Source organism: Panulirus ornatus, chromosome 25 (genome assembly GCF_036320965.1).
Source record: "Panulirus ornatus isolate Po-2019 chromosome 25, ASM3632096v1, whole genome shotgun sequence".
Classification (NCBI taxonomy): domain Eukaryota; kingdom Metazoa; phylum Arthropoda; class Malacostraca; order Decapoda; family Palinuridae; genus Panulirus; species Panulirus ornatus.
The window spans coordinates 10406138-10420627 of record NC_092248.1 but is presented as its reverse complement, the minus strand read 5'-3'; the positions used below and the strand labels follow the sequence as shown (position 1 = coordinate 10420627).

Genomic DNA, 14490 nt, shown 5'->3' with positions numbered 1-14490 from the left:
ACAAAGCACAAAAAAAAAAAAAAATTATGTGCTAATATTAAGCAGCTGTAGAAACCAGTGAAAGGTATGTAGGGATTGACTGGTTTCAGTGTATTATACATTACAGCTAGAGATTGGATATGAGCAAATGAGGATATTCTTGTGTTCTTGGTACTGTCTCACAATATATGAAACAGTGAACAAGTATGATGTAATTAGTAATATTATTTATGTGCTATTTGTGGTCATACATTATCTTTTTTTTTACAATTGCAAGTCATTCTCCTGCCATGCAGAGTGAAAGATGATTATATTACATACTAACATTACAGTTATTAGAGTAATTAGAATGTAAAAAGTATTTCACATAGTGCGGTGAGTTTGTAGAGTGCCATGATGAATATATTTATGTTGTTTTTATTATACATAATCACTGTTTCTTGCATCAGCGAGGTAGCGCCAGAAAACAGACGAAGAATGGCCCATCCACTCACATAAACATATATGTACATAAATGCCTGGGGATGGGGAGAAAGAATACTTCCCATGTATTCCCCGTGTGTTGTAGAAGGCAACTAAAGGGGCAGGAGTGGGGGCTGGAAACTCCCTCCTCCTTGTATCTAAATTTCTAAAAAGGGAAATGGAATGATAAGTATATATGAAAAATAAGTAATTTTATTCACTGTATCTGGTTATGCATTATGTATTTGTAACTCTCATGCATCTGCATGATGCAAAAATGGATTTTTGATGAATTTGTGAAGCAATTGACACATTGGTCATCTTGAGAATAAGTACTTTTTTTGTGACTATGTATACGTCGCTGAAGCAGGGGATAGTGATGCTTTTTCCTGTATACCTCGCTGAAGCAGGGGATAGCGATGCTTTTTCCTGTATGGCGGGGTAGCGACAGGAATGGATGAAGGCAAGCATGTATGGATATGTACATGTTTATGTATGCATATGTCTGCATATGTGTATGTATATGTGCAAATGTATATATATGTGTATGTGAGTGGATGGGCCATTCTTTGTCTGTTTCCTGGAGCTACCTTGCTGACGCGGGAAACAGCGATTATGTTTAATGAATAATAAATATAAAAATACAGTATTGTAGAAATGTGAGCATAATTTTGTTTTTAGATGATGGCATGTTCGGTTGTCAGAGTACCAGTTTTAATAAGAAAAACAAAAACATTATTCATCTTCCTTAATGCTTAGAGTGGCTTTGATGTAATTCTTTTTTTTTCTGTTATTCCCATATAGATGACTAGATGTTGTATAGGATCATGAATTCACTGCTATGTCAGTTTTCACATTTTCCAGTTCTATATTTTTTCTTTTTATTTCAGAGTTATGAACATAACCCATGGCTTGTTCATCTAGCTGGAAAGTTCCTTGTTAATGACCAAGAAGCTTCATCTTTAATTGCACACAACCCTTTCCTTAATCAGGATCCCCCAAAGTAAGTACAGTAAAGTACCTCTTTCTCGTACCCTATCACTTCATACTTTGTTAATGCTTCTTGCACCACAAATTGTCCTTAAACATTTCAGTTCCACCTCATCAAGCCTTTTCCATGCCTTTTCGTCTAAGGCCCATGCCTCACATCCATGCAGCATCACTGGGTCCACTATACGTTATCTTCAAACATGCCTATCTGCACCCTCCCAGACAGTGACTGCTCTCTCCACACTTTCCTTAATGCCCCAGGACCTTTGCCTCTTACCCAGCCTTTGATACCCCAGCTCTCAAGGTTCCTTTCACTGCCATGTCCTCTCCCAGGTATCCCCACCCAAAAAAAAAAGAAAAAGATAAACACTTCCTTCAAATTTTTTCCATTCAAACTTCCACCTCAACTAACCAGTCTCTCTTCATTGGTAAATCTAATAGATTTGATTTTATTCACATTTACCCCAAACTTTCTCCTTTCACACACACTCTCAAACTCAGAAACCAGCTTCTGAAGCTTCTTAGTCGAATCTGGTACTGGCATTATGTCATCAGCAAACAACAACTGACTCGCCTACCATATGTACCTCCTCAACCCCGAGAGACTGCATATCTGTCTCTCCAAGACCCTTACACACACATCCCTCGCCACCCCTTCCACAGGGTGTACTAAAATGGTTTGGACATATGAAGAGAATGAAAGAGGAAAGGTTGACCAAAAGGGTATATGTGTCAAAAGGGGAGGAGACAAATAAAAGGGGAAACTAACTCAGAGATGGAAGGATAGAGTTAAAAAGGTCTTGTGTGTTTCAGGTCTGAACTTGTGGGAAGGTGTAAGACTGGGTGCACGTAAAAAGCTAGATGGCTTCTTTTGATAAATGCATAAGCCATCATCTGATTAAGATATTAAACATTATATACTTAGCAATTGTTTTGCAATATAGATGGAACTGTAGACTGGGACATGGAATGGTCTTCGGAAAGGTAGAAATGTGTTATTTCTTGATGTGTGTGATGATGATAATGTGCATTTGAAGGACAGGCATGAGAGAATATGCCTGAATGATATACAAGCATGTATGAAAAAGTGAACTTCAACACTTTTCTTGAGAAGACTTTTGTTTTAGTCTCTAATTATTGTGCTTTAAGAAGTAGCTGTCACCTTGTTTTAAATACAGTAATTGGTATGATGGACATGAATAGATACTAGTTACATTTCATACAGTACAGTTGGTGAAAAAATTTTCATTGATATTTGAAGTATATTTAATCAAATTTTTTCATCCTTTCAGATTTGTGAGGGCTCTACACTACAAATATGAATATACTATCTTAAGCAGTGGTGATGGAAAGGACTGGTATAAACGTAAATTAAAGGGCATTTATCTTCCTCCTGTGGACATTAGAATGCTGCAACCAGTTTTTAAACGAATGCAATGGAAAACACTAAGTAAGAATTAGCCATACCTCTTTTTTGGAGGGCATACTATTGTTTTGATTTTATGCCTGGCATAATGATACATATTTATATGATTATTGAGATCCATACTAAGGATGTCAGAAGATATCATTTTGTAAACTTTCTTCACAATTTTCATGTCTTTTATACCAGGCATACAAGAAAAAGCTAGAATTTAGCTCTTTAGGTGTCTTTAGGGTCTTTTCAGATTTTCATTTATTTCCACTTTTCTACTGATGAAGACTTAGTAGGTAAACCAAGACATTAGCTGAAGACTTGATAGTATTATCAATTAGAAAATTGTTAGAATTTGTTAATACCCTGAAACGTATATAATAAATACAAGGTATATAATCCAGATGCCATACCTTCCCATGTTCCTTGCTATCCTGTTTTGTGAATAGAAATCCAAACATCTCCTTTTTATGAAAGTATATCTTTACTTTAGCCCACTCTTAAGAAAGGAAACTGCTTTAACTTTTTTAATGGTTGCTCCAATGCTCTTATGTCACCATTGTTCAGAGTCTTCAACTTTCCCCCTAAATTCACTTTCTTAAACTCCCAGAATCCATTCCCTTCATGCAGATCACCATCATGGTTTTCAGGGTACGAAATCTACTTATGATCTTTTCTTCTATATGACACACCATTTGTTCTCCTTTTATAGGGATTTTGGTGGATCTTTTGTTGTAGCGTTATAGCCGTCACTATATCTGAAGTATTTAACAGAGTTTGGCCCTGTTATTTGCTTCATGAATTACATAACTTTGGCTTACTCTTTTTTTCTGTTCTCTTAAGCATAGTTTTCATTCTGATTGTACCCATTTCAGTTATTGATGGAGCATTTCCCTATTACCATATCATCAGTGATGCCCTTCTGTCATATTTCCTTCTTTAATTCTTCTCTCTACAGATGATTTTTTTTAACTTCCATCTCAGTTCACTGACATCGGCAGTTCCACTTTACACATTTGCGTGTTTTCCCTCCCCTTGTGACTTGCTTGAACATTTCCTCACTCAGTTTGGACCTTGTGACTATGGAAGCAGTAACATGTTTTAATTCAGTATGCTAAAATGTATTTTCTGTATCTGTTTCTTTTTGAATCTCATTTGTTTCCTACTGCTGTACTCATTTTCAAAACCTCACAGTTTAACCTTACAGTAATACAAACTTGTCGAACATAACCTCCAAATAATCCTGGAAATCCACACAATAGACATCACAAAATCTGCTTCCTAAGAGCATGGGGTATTTTAAAGATGCACACCCCTCCTTTATTTTTTACATCCTTAGGCGCCTTGCCCATCCCAGTATTGAGTACTTCTTGCATATTCAGGTAAGGTTTCCTGATATCTCTCTTAATCGTACTGGAATGAAAGTCTTCTCCTTTATTAATGAAAGTCTCCTTCTAGCACTTCTTTTCATCCATCCCTTTCCATCTGCCATGATGTTTCCATCTTTCTTTTCTTAGGTATTATTTTGGCCACTGTTCTCATAAAGCATACAGGTAATTCGAAGAGAAAAACTTGCAAATGTATTCCCTATACATTTCGCCAATGTAACCCCTGAACCTTAGTAAGGTATCCTGCAGTGTGTTTTGCAATATGAAACTACTGGTGTAGTGAATGACAAAAAATTCCATGATCCTTTATTAAGTCATACAAAAATACAAAGACAAAACTATTATACAGGAGTCACTGAAAAGCAGCATATTCATGGGCCACCTTTATATCTATGTACTTTACTGAGTGAAACTATTAGGATAATGGATACAGTTAATTAAAGCAGAGCTAACTCTCAAGGCATCTGAAATTGATGTGCATAATTCATAAATGAGCATGAACAGAAAAAATTTAATCTGTAAGTGCTAATGTGAAAGAAAAAGAATGAGAAACCAAGAAAGGATTTCAGGGGAAATTAATTCAAAAGCATGCAGGATGAGAAAAGGCAAAGATGAGTGAGGAGAATGAGGGAAAGAACAGAATGGGAGGATTGGAGAATAGAGGATGATAAGGAAGTTACAAAATGGAAGATGAGAGAGGCTGGAAATCTGAAAAAGGATTAAAGATTTCTCTTACATCTTTTTCTGGAAAGAGGAAAGGGTTGGTAAGGCAAGTTTTAGGGAGGAGGGAGATTAAGGATGGGAGAAGGAAAAGTAAAGAGGGAGAGAAAGTGGAATTAGTATTTAGGAGGGGTGGAGTGCAGGAAATGGTAGGGAAGGGATGATAGCAAATTATGAAGACAACGAAAAATATAGAAATTTAAGGTATAGGTAGGGATATAAGAAAAGGAGGTGGAGAGCAAGTGAGGGAATAGAAACACAGAGGAAGAAGGATTCTGTGAAAACTGCCTACAAGTATTGTAACTTTTACATGATACAAAACATTTGAACACTCATTAATGTTTTGCCTATTCTATTTCCTTTCCTGAGATCAGTTGCGAGAAGAATGGTTCTAAGCAACTTCAGGTATGAGCTTACACTTTAGTCCAAATGCAACTGGAGCAGGATATCTTTGTTTTCTTGTTGGAGGTCCTAACTCCCTGTGACACTCAAGAATATGATTAAAGAAAATTACTTTGCATCCCAGTCCATATGATAATTATATTTTATGGATGAGAAAAAATTATAAGCATTTAATTAAGTTACAGCAACCTTTTTCAACATACCAAACTGAAGCCACATTCAGTTTGAGTAAATGCAAAGTAATGAGAATGGGACACAGTGAAAGGATGCCCTGATACAAATATAATGTAGTAAGAAATAAACTAAGGAATCTTTAAATGAAAGGGAACTGTGAGATGTTACTCTGCCTAACCTGCTACAAGAGTTCCACATCAGGAGAATTGTCTGTTGGCAGATATTAAAATTGCACTCAGAGTACATGGATAAGGAAATTCATGGTCAACTGTCCACATCATGCAATTCACCAAAATTGGAATGTACTTCTAAAGTCTGCTCATAGCAGTAATAATAATAGAAGCACAAAGATTCAATCAAAAGAGCCCAGAAAAGGGCATCTAAGATGGTACCTGAATTAAGAGCCAAACTACAATGAAAGGCTTAAGGATACAGATTTGCTCTTCAAGTTTCATGAAATTCATTGATATGGAAACCATAACATGAAGTTCCTCATTAGACTTGTTAGAAAGTATGGGAAGATGTGAATAAAGTGATGAAAATGTAAATGCCAGTTATGTACAAGTGTTACTGGTAACTGAAAAATCTATAGTCAGCTACTGATAGTTTACTGATCCATACTTGACCTTTTTCAAAAATGCTTATATGACTTTTGCTGCCTACATAGGCTTTTGTGTGACATAACCAATTTGATATGATATTTGAAGAGAAGAATGAATGGATTCATGACTTAACAGCAAAGCACATCCACTATAGGCTACACGTTACAATGTTTATCATACAGACTGAATGCTTATGTTTTGCATTAGTATGAAAATTTTTTACAACCGGCCTATTATTGGAATGATAATTATAAGTATTCCAAGCTACTATTTATAATGTTAGTCTTGATTTTTGAACATTCATGTGTCTTGCATCAGCATGACAGACACCCAAATTAGGCCTTACTTAAATATAACCTGTAATTTCAGTTAACTTTCTTTATGAAGTTCATGAAGAAAAGTTTTTTCATACATTTGCCAGTTCCTGCTTTCATGTGGTAGTGTCAGGAACCAGTAAAGAAGTGGTCCTATTCACTAACATCCACTCTCTAGCCATCATTTATAAATTCACTGAACCCAACACCTTTTCACACCTCACAGACCTTTCCCTTCTTTTCCCAAATGCTTCATGTGCCCTAATTCAGCTCACTGACAGTGCGGCATCCCCTGTAAACTACAGTATCTCTACTTTGATCTATCCCTTACATGCTGCACACCTTCCTGCATGTTCAGGCCCTGACCGTTCAAACCATCTTTCTGTACATCCTTCCACCTACTCTTTTTTTTCTCACCTTTTCTTTGTTCTCTCCACTTCTGACATGTATACCCTCTTTGTCATCTTTGCCTTATTTAGCCTTTCAGGATGTCTAAACCATTTCAGGACACCTTTTTCAGCTTTCTCATACATTCTCTTATTGCTATCATCCTATCTCTTACTGTATCATTTTATATTCAACCAGCCCTCCTTAATCACTTATTGTCCTTGAACATTTCATTTCCAACACAGTCACATTATTCTTTTCAGTCTATTCTTTTCATTCTTATCCAAGGCCCATACCTCACATCCATGAAGCACCACTGGGACTACTCTTCCATCAGACATCCCCATCGTTGCCCTTAAAGACGTTGACCTCTCTTCCCATGCATTCTGCAGTGCATGCAAACATTACACCCCTCACCCACCCTGTAGCTCACTTCAGTTCCCATGGTTCCATTTGCTGCTGTGTCCTATCTTAGGTATGTACAACACTCCTCTTCCTTCAAACTCACAATCCAAGTAACCTCCCTTTTGTCATTGCTAAACCTAATAAATTTGCTTATTCACATTTACTCTTGACTTTCTCCTTTCACACATTTTCCTAAACGCAGACACCAGCTTTTGCAGTTTTTCTCTCGAATCTCCCACCAGTGTCCTATCATCAGCAAACAACTGACTCGCCTCCCAGGCATTTCCACTCTCAGCAAATTGCATACGTGCTTCTCTCTCCAAGACCCTTGCATTCGCCTTTCTCACCACTCCATCCATAAAAAGGTTAAACAACCATGGTGACATCACACACCTCTGCCTCAGAGTTACCTTTACCTGGAACCTCATTGTCCTCTCTACTCACATGTATACAGGCCTTACTCTCCTGATAAACACTCCTCTGTGCTTCTAATAGCTCTCCTTTCCCGCCATGTATTCATAGCACCTCCCACAAATTATCTCTTTCACTGCTGACATACTTTTTAAAACAGAAAAGATCATCCCATTTTCAAGCATTTTCCATTGTGATGGATACCTGTTTTACCTCTACAACTACTGGGACATATTATTAGATGCAAAATAACTAAATTTGAATTGCAAAACTATTAGGTGCAAAATGATTTCGTGGTAATTCTACTACCTCATAGTAAGAAAATTCTGTAGGAGCTCTTCTGATAACCCATTTACTGTAGTACATGTTTATCATTGTACTGTTTATAAAGTGTTACTGTGCATTGTAATATTCATCTTCCTTAGTTTTCTTATTCTTCATAATTCAGCCACATTTTACATTTGAACTTTTTCTGTGTAGCTACTTTACTTTCATTCATATCAAATGACCTTGGTCTTCACCTTTGATGTCTGGTCCTCTAAAAATTTTGATAGGGTTAGGATTGCCCATCATTTCATAACTTGATCCCATGACAATGAAAGCACAGTTTTTTGGGTACGTCCAATTCAATACGGAAACATTTCATCTTTCTATCTATATTTCTGACACCTGTTCCCTCCAAGAATTCTCATCAATGGTGTGGTCACAACAAAAGAGTCTTCACTTACACACTTCCCTAGCATACACCATTCCGTGCAGTCTTCCCCTATTTCTCTCCCAGTACTCTTCCATGCTGTTCCCCATGTCACAGGTGCTCTTCCTTTCTCACCATCCCCTTAATTGTAAGTCATACCCTCTTCTTGTAAACTTCCCTTCTTGCATTCTTTCCACATAACCAAGCCACTTTTCATGCCATAATCATCCATAATCGAATTACAGTGTAAAAAGGCAGAAGTTTGCTATCAAAGTCCTTCAGACTCCTTCAACTGCTTAGAAAAACTTTATACTGCTGCCAGCAGTTTTGCATGCCTGCAAAACAGTTTGTAAATTTCACCCTTTATTTTTTTTTTATAAAGGCTCTCATCTCAGAAGAGTCCTTATCAGACTTGAGATTTAAACAAAAAGCAAAGGCAGACACAGAGAGAAAAACAGACAGAAGTCAGAGGTAAAATGAGAAAGAATACTGCATCTCCTTGTGTATGATTACCTATATAGTATATCGAATTTTGCCATGAAATTGGACTAGTGCATAGCTTTCATGTGAGGAAAGGTGTTTAGGATAAAAATGTATGGTTTTTGTAATGGAAAATGGGTTTTTCGAGTAGTTTAGTTTTAGCAAGACAAAATAAAACCAACAGTCCATTATGATGGGGCTACAAGCATCAATTAAGTACTTCTAAGCTATGTGCCTGTTATTCCATTCTAAGCATATTACCCAAGTAAATTTTTTGTCTTTTCATCTGCATGCATCTAAAAGCCCTTGCTAAGAATTTCTGTTTTCACAATCAAATTAATTTCTTGCTAAACACAAAGCTTATAATTGTCTGCAACTTTTGTGTTGACTCCTCCAGATAAAAAAATACCAATGCCTTAGAGAGCACTTAATTTCTTTTTATTCACATCATTGACTATTAGTGTGAGAAGTTTAAAGATGCTATGATAAATGATTTCAAGTGGCCCAGTAAATGTTTAAGACAAATCACACATTAGCATTCACTGAACAGGAAGTGTACAAGAAATACAGTGTACATTTTTAGAATAGTATGTACAAACAGCATATACAAGAAAATAGTTTATACAGCAAGAATATGTATTGTATAGTGATTTAACATACTGTGCTATACCCTGTTAATCTTTTTCACACATTTAAGTAGTTCATCATTTTTACTACAAAACATTAACGATACACTGTTCAGCCACTTAAGTAAAATCAGTAACACTGATGTGAAAGAACAGTAAACACTTGGAGTAATAGTTCATAGGAAATTGAAATTTTTAATGTAATGGAGTGGGTTTTCCAAAATAAAAGATCAATAAAAAAGCTAAAAATGAACTAAGAGATAAAAGTATAAAGGTAATCAGTGAACAAGAAATGGGAATGAACAGCTGCAGTTAAATGGTGAATTCCTGGATGACCTTCAAGTAAGTACTTACTTGATGCTCCTTCCAGCAACCTTGCATAAAAAAAGACAAGATTGTTTCTTTAGGCCTTCTTTTATCGGTTTCATCATCCTCTACTAATAACCTTCAGTTTGCTAAGTGCATCTTTAAAGGGCTCAAGGTTGAAGGATAATGGAATTTGCAGATAAAAAACAATATTTTACCAAAACAGGATAGTATTTTAAGATTATAATGCAACTGAAAAAAAACATAACTGGAATACTGCACTGTAATCGAAATGCATTGAAAACTTTTGTTATAATCATTTACACAGCAATGTGGCACTTCTTACATTGGTCCATATTTACTAATCCCTCAAACACATAATCCCTTATTTTTCATTCACGTTATTTTCATCCCTCTCATTGCATGCCATTCAACTCACCCTCATTAACTCCCTTCAGTCTTTGCATACTCTTACTGTATGCAGTACCTTTTTCACTTTGGGCTGCATTGTGGTAAAAGAGGATAGTGGTGTGTCTTGAGTTGGGTTATAGCAGAATGACCAATGGAAACATATTTCTAAGTTTGATGTTCATAATGAAGGTAAGTAGATGTGAAATGAAGATTCTAAGGCTTAGAATGTAATAATAACATTTTTGCCCTCATACTTTTAAATGTAATTTCCATGCAGCTGAAATCTAGTTATTTATTAACAAAACATGATTTTACTTCTCATATTTCTCTCACAAAACTGTTCTTTTCAAGGGGAGTAATTAGAAAGAAAATGGAGATTCAGGTAATACTTCAATTATTTTCCTTTATATACCTGTTGCAGCAGAATCTTGTAGTTTTACTTAACAGATGAGAAAATACTGAGTTTAAGAATAGATTTGAAAACTTACTTGTGTTACTACATGGTTTACAGATAGTTCCACAGGTCTTGCTAAAAATTTTTTTTACAGTTTGTTCCAGAATGTAGTACTGTTGTATAAAATGAACTACTGCTGTTAGCATTTTTATATATTATAAAAGATTTTGTGGCTGTTGCCCCAGTTCTCTGTGTAAATGATGGAAATTATCATGGGAATTTCTTCTCTTTTTTCATGACTACATTTCTCCTTTCCCTTCATTGACCATTACCTGAGAGCAGAATTTTGTTCTAAACATAATCTCTATCTTTGAGACTGTCTTAATTACTGATGAACTTTCAGAATGAAACTTGTCTTACTGCTACCCTCTTCAGCCATGAATACAGCTACAGTGCATTGTCTAGTACTAATTCTTTTGAATTAATTAAAAGAAAGAAACCACATTTGAATTACCTGCAGTCTAATTCCTGTGTCTAACAAACACCAGATATGCATACATCTAGGATGTTCTATCACTAACTTCAACAGTTCCAGGGTTCCAAAACCTTTTAAGTATAAAATTCAGGAGCTTTTCCACAACTTTTTTCTGAACACTATGAAGCATCTTAGACTTTTCTGTACACTAGTGTTTACTCTTCCATGCTGTAAATCTGTTGTTTTACATATTTAAGATCTTGGCAGGTAGGAGACAGCAGATAGCTACTAGGCACCATGGTACTTATAATCACAGTCAAGATTTTAAAGGATTTTCTGTGCTTAGAATGGGGTGAGGAAAGATTTCATTACTTTTCAGGACATGAAAAAAGTTTGAATTTCTTGAACTTTCAAGATTTAACAAAATGAATGAAAACCATACGAACCTTTTGCAGCAAATTTGATTATTTTCCATGATGTAGCATTGGTGGGTTTATTGCTCAGCATGCTTTTTAATGGGTCATTCTTTTTTTTCTCCTTAACTGTTAACATTCTAACCATGTATCTAACACTCTTGAGATGACATTTGGTCTTTCAGATTTAATTCTGAAAAAAGAAATTCAGGGTCCCACCTTTATTTTCAGTCAGTAATTTCTCCATTTCCTTTTCATCTATCTTCAATCACTGTATCATGAAAGCTTTTCAGGTAATTCTTCATTTGTAAATATTCAGTCCACACATGCTTACAATTTAAGTGTTCACTTTCATTACCCACATACACTATATCTTTCTATTCATATTATCACTAAAAAACCTGTAATTTTACAAGAAATGAAATTATGTAATAAGTTTGACTTTGTCTGCTTCATAGAAACTCTTAAATCATATGCAGCATTTAACATCTGGTATATTTTCTAATTACACGCCTTTCACTACTTCTTGCAATCTATCCATCTAATTGTAGTATACTCCACAATCTTGTATTTTTCATTATTGCACACTGAAATTATATTAAATTTTTTTTAATCAGGTAGCTGATTTTTAACATGGATGGTAAGATTCTAATTCAGCTCAGTTACAATTATTACAACACCTAATAAGAAAATGATACATTCAGTCTGACAGCTATTATATTAATGTTTTCCATCTGTGGTTGCTATCAGTGTATGACTATTGGTTATGAATTTGTTATTAAAAAGATATTTAATATTTTTTATATATACAGAAGTGAGCAAAACCAAATTGCATATACAAGTGGTATACAAAAATGCAATGTATGCAAGTTATTCATTAGCTAATTGAATTGCAGATAAAAGAAACATAAACTTAGCTATGCACATTAATGACATCAATATGATCAGGCAATCTGAACTTTTATTGTTAAAGCTACAATTATTGCTGGGGTAAATGAGCTTGAAATTCAGTCATGAAATGAAGGCCGTATCTGTTTTACTACATTTTCATGCCTTTAAGATTTCTACCATAGAATGAATATATTTAATTCAACTTTTGCTTATCATACCATTAAAAATATTGTGCAGCCTGAAACATAATCCAAATGGAAATGTTAAAACAATTCAGATACTGTTCTTTAAACATGAAAATTTTACATTCTATGTATTTTAATTTTTGCCAGATGGCATCCATCTGGTCAAGTAGGGTTCCCTGTCCCACTAAGGCCGAAGCACAACAGTGATCAGATGTGTGCATGTCACAGCAAAGAAACTACTACCTTACCCATGCATGAAGTCAGTTCTCTCGAGTAGTAATCAAAGTATTACCACTGTATGTCAAATGCAGCCATTATGCTTGTTGTCAACCAAGCTAAAACAACTACTGCTGTCATAATGAAGTATCTCTAGATAACTTCCTAAAAAATTTGCTCATTTGATTATGTTTTCCCATGAAAATTGCTTTCATGGTGTATTCTAAAGCTTCTCTGAATAAAGACTGTTGAAGCATCAAACTTACATTCTGTAAATATTAATTATGTTCAATCAAGTTCTACAATCAGATAAAACCTCACTTATAAAATGCAGATGTGCTGTTTTAGTTGGCAATGACATGTAACACCTAAAACAAACTGCACTGTTGACAATGAGTAAATTCATAAACTTCAGTGAGCATCCATCCTTAAAAAAATATCAAATTAGTGTTTAAATGCCATTTCCTCAACTAACAGAACAGTCTTCCATTCTATCTTTCATTATTTCTACACATCCTTTCATTACATAATCAACAGCAGTGATCAAAACTTTGCTGAAGAATAAGAATGGTGTTCTCAGATAACACTGTTACTGCCTCAATATAGATCAAGAAGAAACCTACAAATGCAGAACTGTGTAACAATATGTACAACAAACTTGTGCCTGTTATAAGGTCCTGAATCCCATTAAATACAGGGCAAAACCAGTGTACACTCAGGACTGTCTTGTCACGTGGTAAAAACATAAAACCAGTGTACACTTAAGACCGTCTTTTCACTTAGTAAAATCATGAAGTGTACTGCTTCTTTGATACAGCTTTAACATTATCAGAATGTTCTTTTATCAGTACAGCATTATTCATATTTTGCAGTCAAGAAATCTATTCTTTCCACTGACTTCTCAGTTCTTTTGCATGAAACTGAGGCAATAACATTTCCCTGAGAATGTACATTAATGTGTTCACTTCCAGTACAATACTAAGGCCACCATACAAATCATTGTTTTAGTTCGTATCTTCCTTAGAGATATAATTCGTCAGTTATAACATCAAAGAACTGACTACCATTACTGTTGCAACAGACATATTCTAGCAGCACTAGTTGTCACTAGTGCAGGGTTGCTAGCACTAGTCAATGCACATTCTCCTGTAGTAGCTACCGATCAAACTGCCCATATCAGTGACTGCTTCCAGCATAGTTCCTTGTCTTGGTGGTTCCTCGCAAGCCTCAAAACCATATCGAAAATGCTCTGTAATCACAAGGTGCATTTTATTAATTTCAAAAACCTATTCCCAGCTGAAAAATTTCCATTCATAATAACATATTTATATACTGCAAACAGATAGCAAATGCTTTTTTTTCTACTAATGTTATATGGGAAACAAATGCATAACTCTTTGTCAAAAGTCTTGAGAATTTCTGTTTGTCAAACATTGCTCATAACAATTTCATTTTATTCATTTATAATTACCCCAGGACCAAAGTTTATAAAAGAGTTCTACTATTATCCAGGACCTTTCTAAAGGCTCCTGCAGTCCAAGGCTTTGCTATTTCCATTAACAAGAAAATGTAAATGTAGATTCCTATGGAGTCAGTTCTTCGATGATACAGTCTCACCAAAGGGGCTCTGTTTCTGTGGCCATCCCCTTGAGGGAGTTCCAGTTGGAACAGGCATCAGAGATATAGATAGATAGTGTAACCTTGACCATGTGGAGTCTGATAATGCCTCCCATAAATGTCAAATAACCATA

The 14490-nt window shown here is 35.3% G+C and overlaps 2 protein-coding genes across 9 annotated transcripts in view; one reads left to right on the top strand and one right to left on the bottom strand.

The window, feature by feature from the left end:
* The window catches only part of LOC139757252 (lipase maturation factor 1-like), a 39757-nt gene that overhangs the window by 21817 nt on the left and 3450 nt on the right, over nucleotides 1-14490 (top strand). For 2 of the 3 annotated variants that reach the window (XM_071677552.1, XM_071677551.1), the window contains 2 exons: nucleotides 1332-1444; nucleotides 2724-2881. In XM_071677552.1, coding sequence (XP_071533653.1) covers nucleotides 1332-1444; nucleotides 2724-2881 — 271 coding nt within the window. Of the gene's footprint in view, nucleotides 1-1331; nucleotides 1445-2723; nucleotides 3249-14490 lie in introns of those variants that run through there. The other variant, XM_071677553.1, reaches the window with a different exon arrangement.
* Nucleotides 4526-14490, bottom strand: part of LOC139757253 (alpha-tocopherol transfer protein-like) — a 42380-nt gene continuing 32415 nt past the window's right edge. For all 6 annotated transcript variants that reach the window (XM_071677555.1, XM_071677556.1, XM_071677557.1 and 3 more), the window contains one exon: nucleotides 4526-13988. In XM_071677555.1, the coding sequence (XP_071533656.1) occupies nucleotides 13867-13988 (122 nt within the window). In that variant the 3' untranslated portion in view covers nucleotides 4526-13866. The remainder of the gene's footprint in view (nucleotides 13989-14490) is intronic.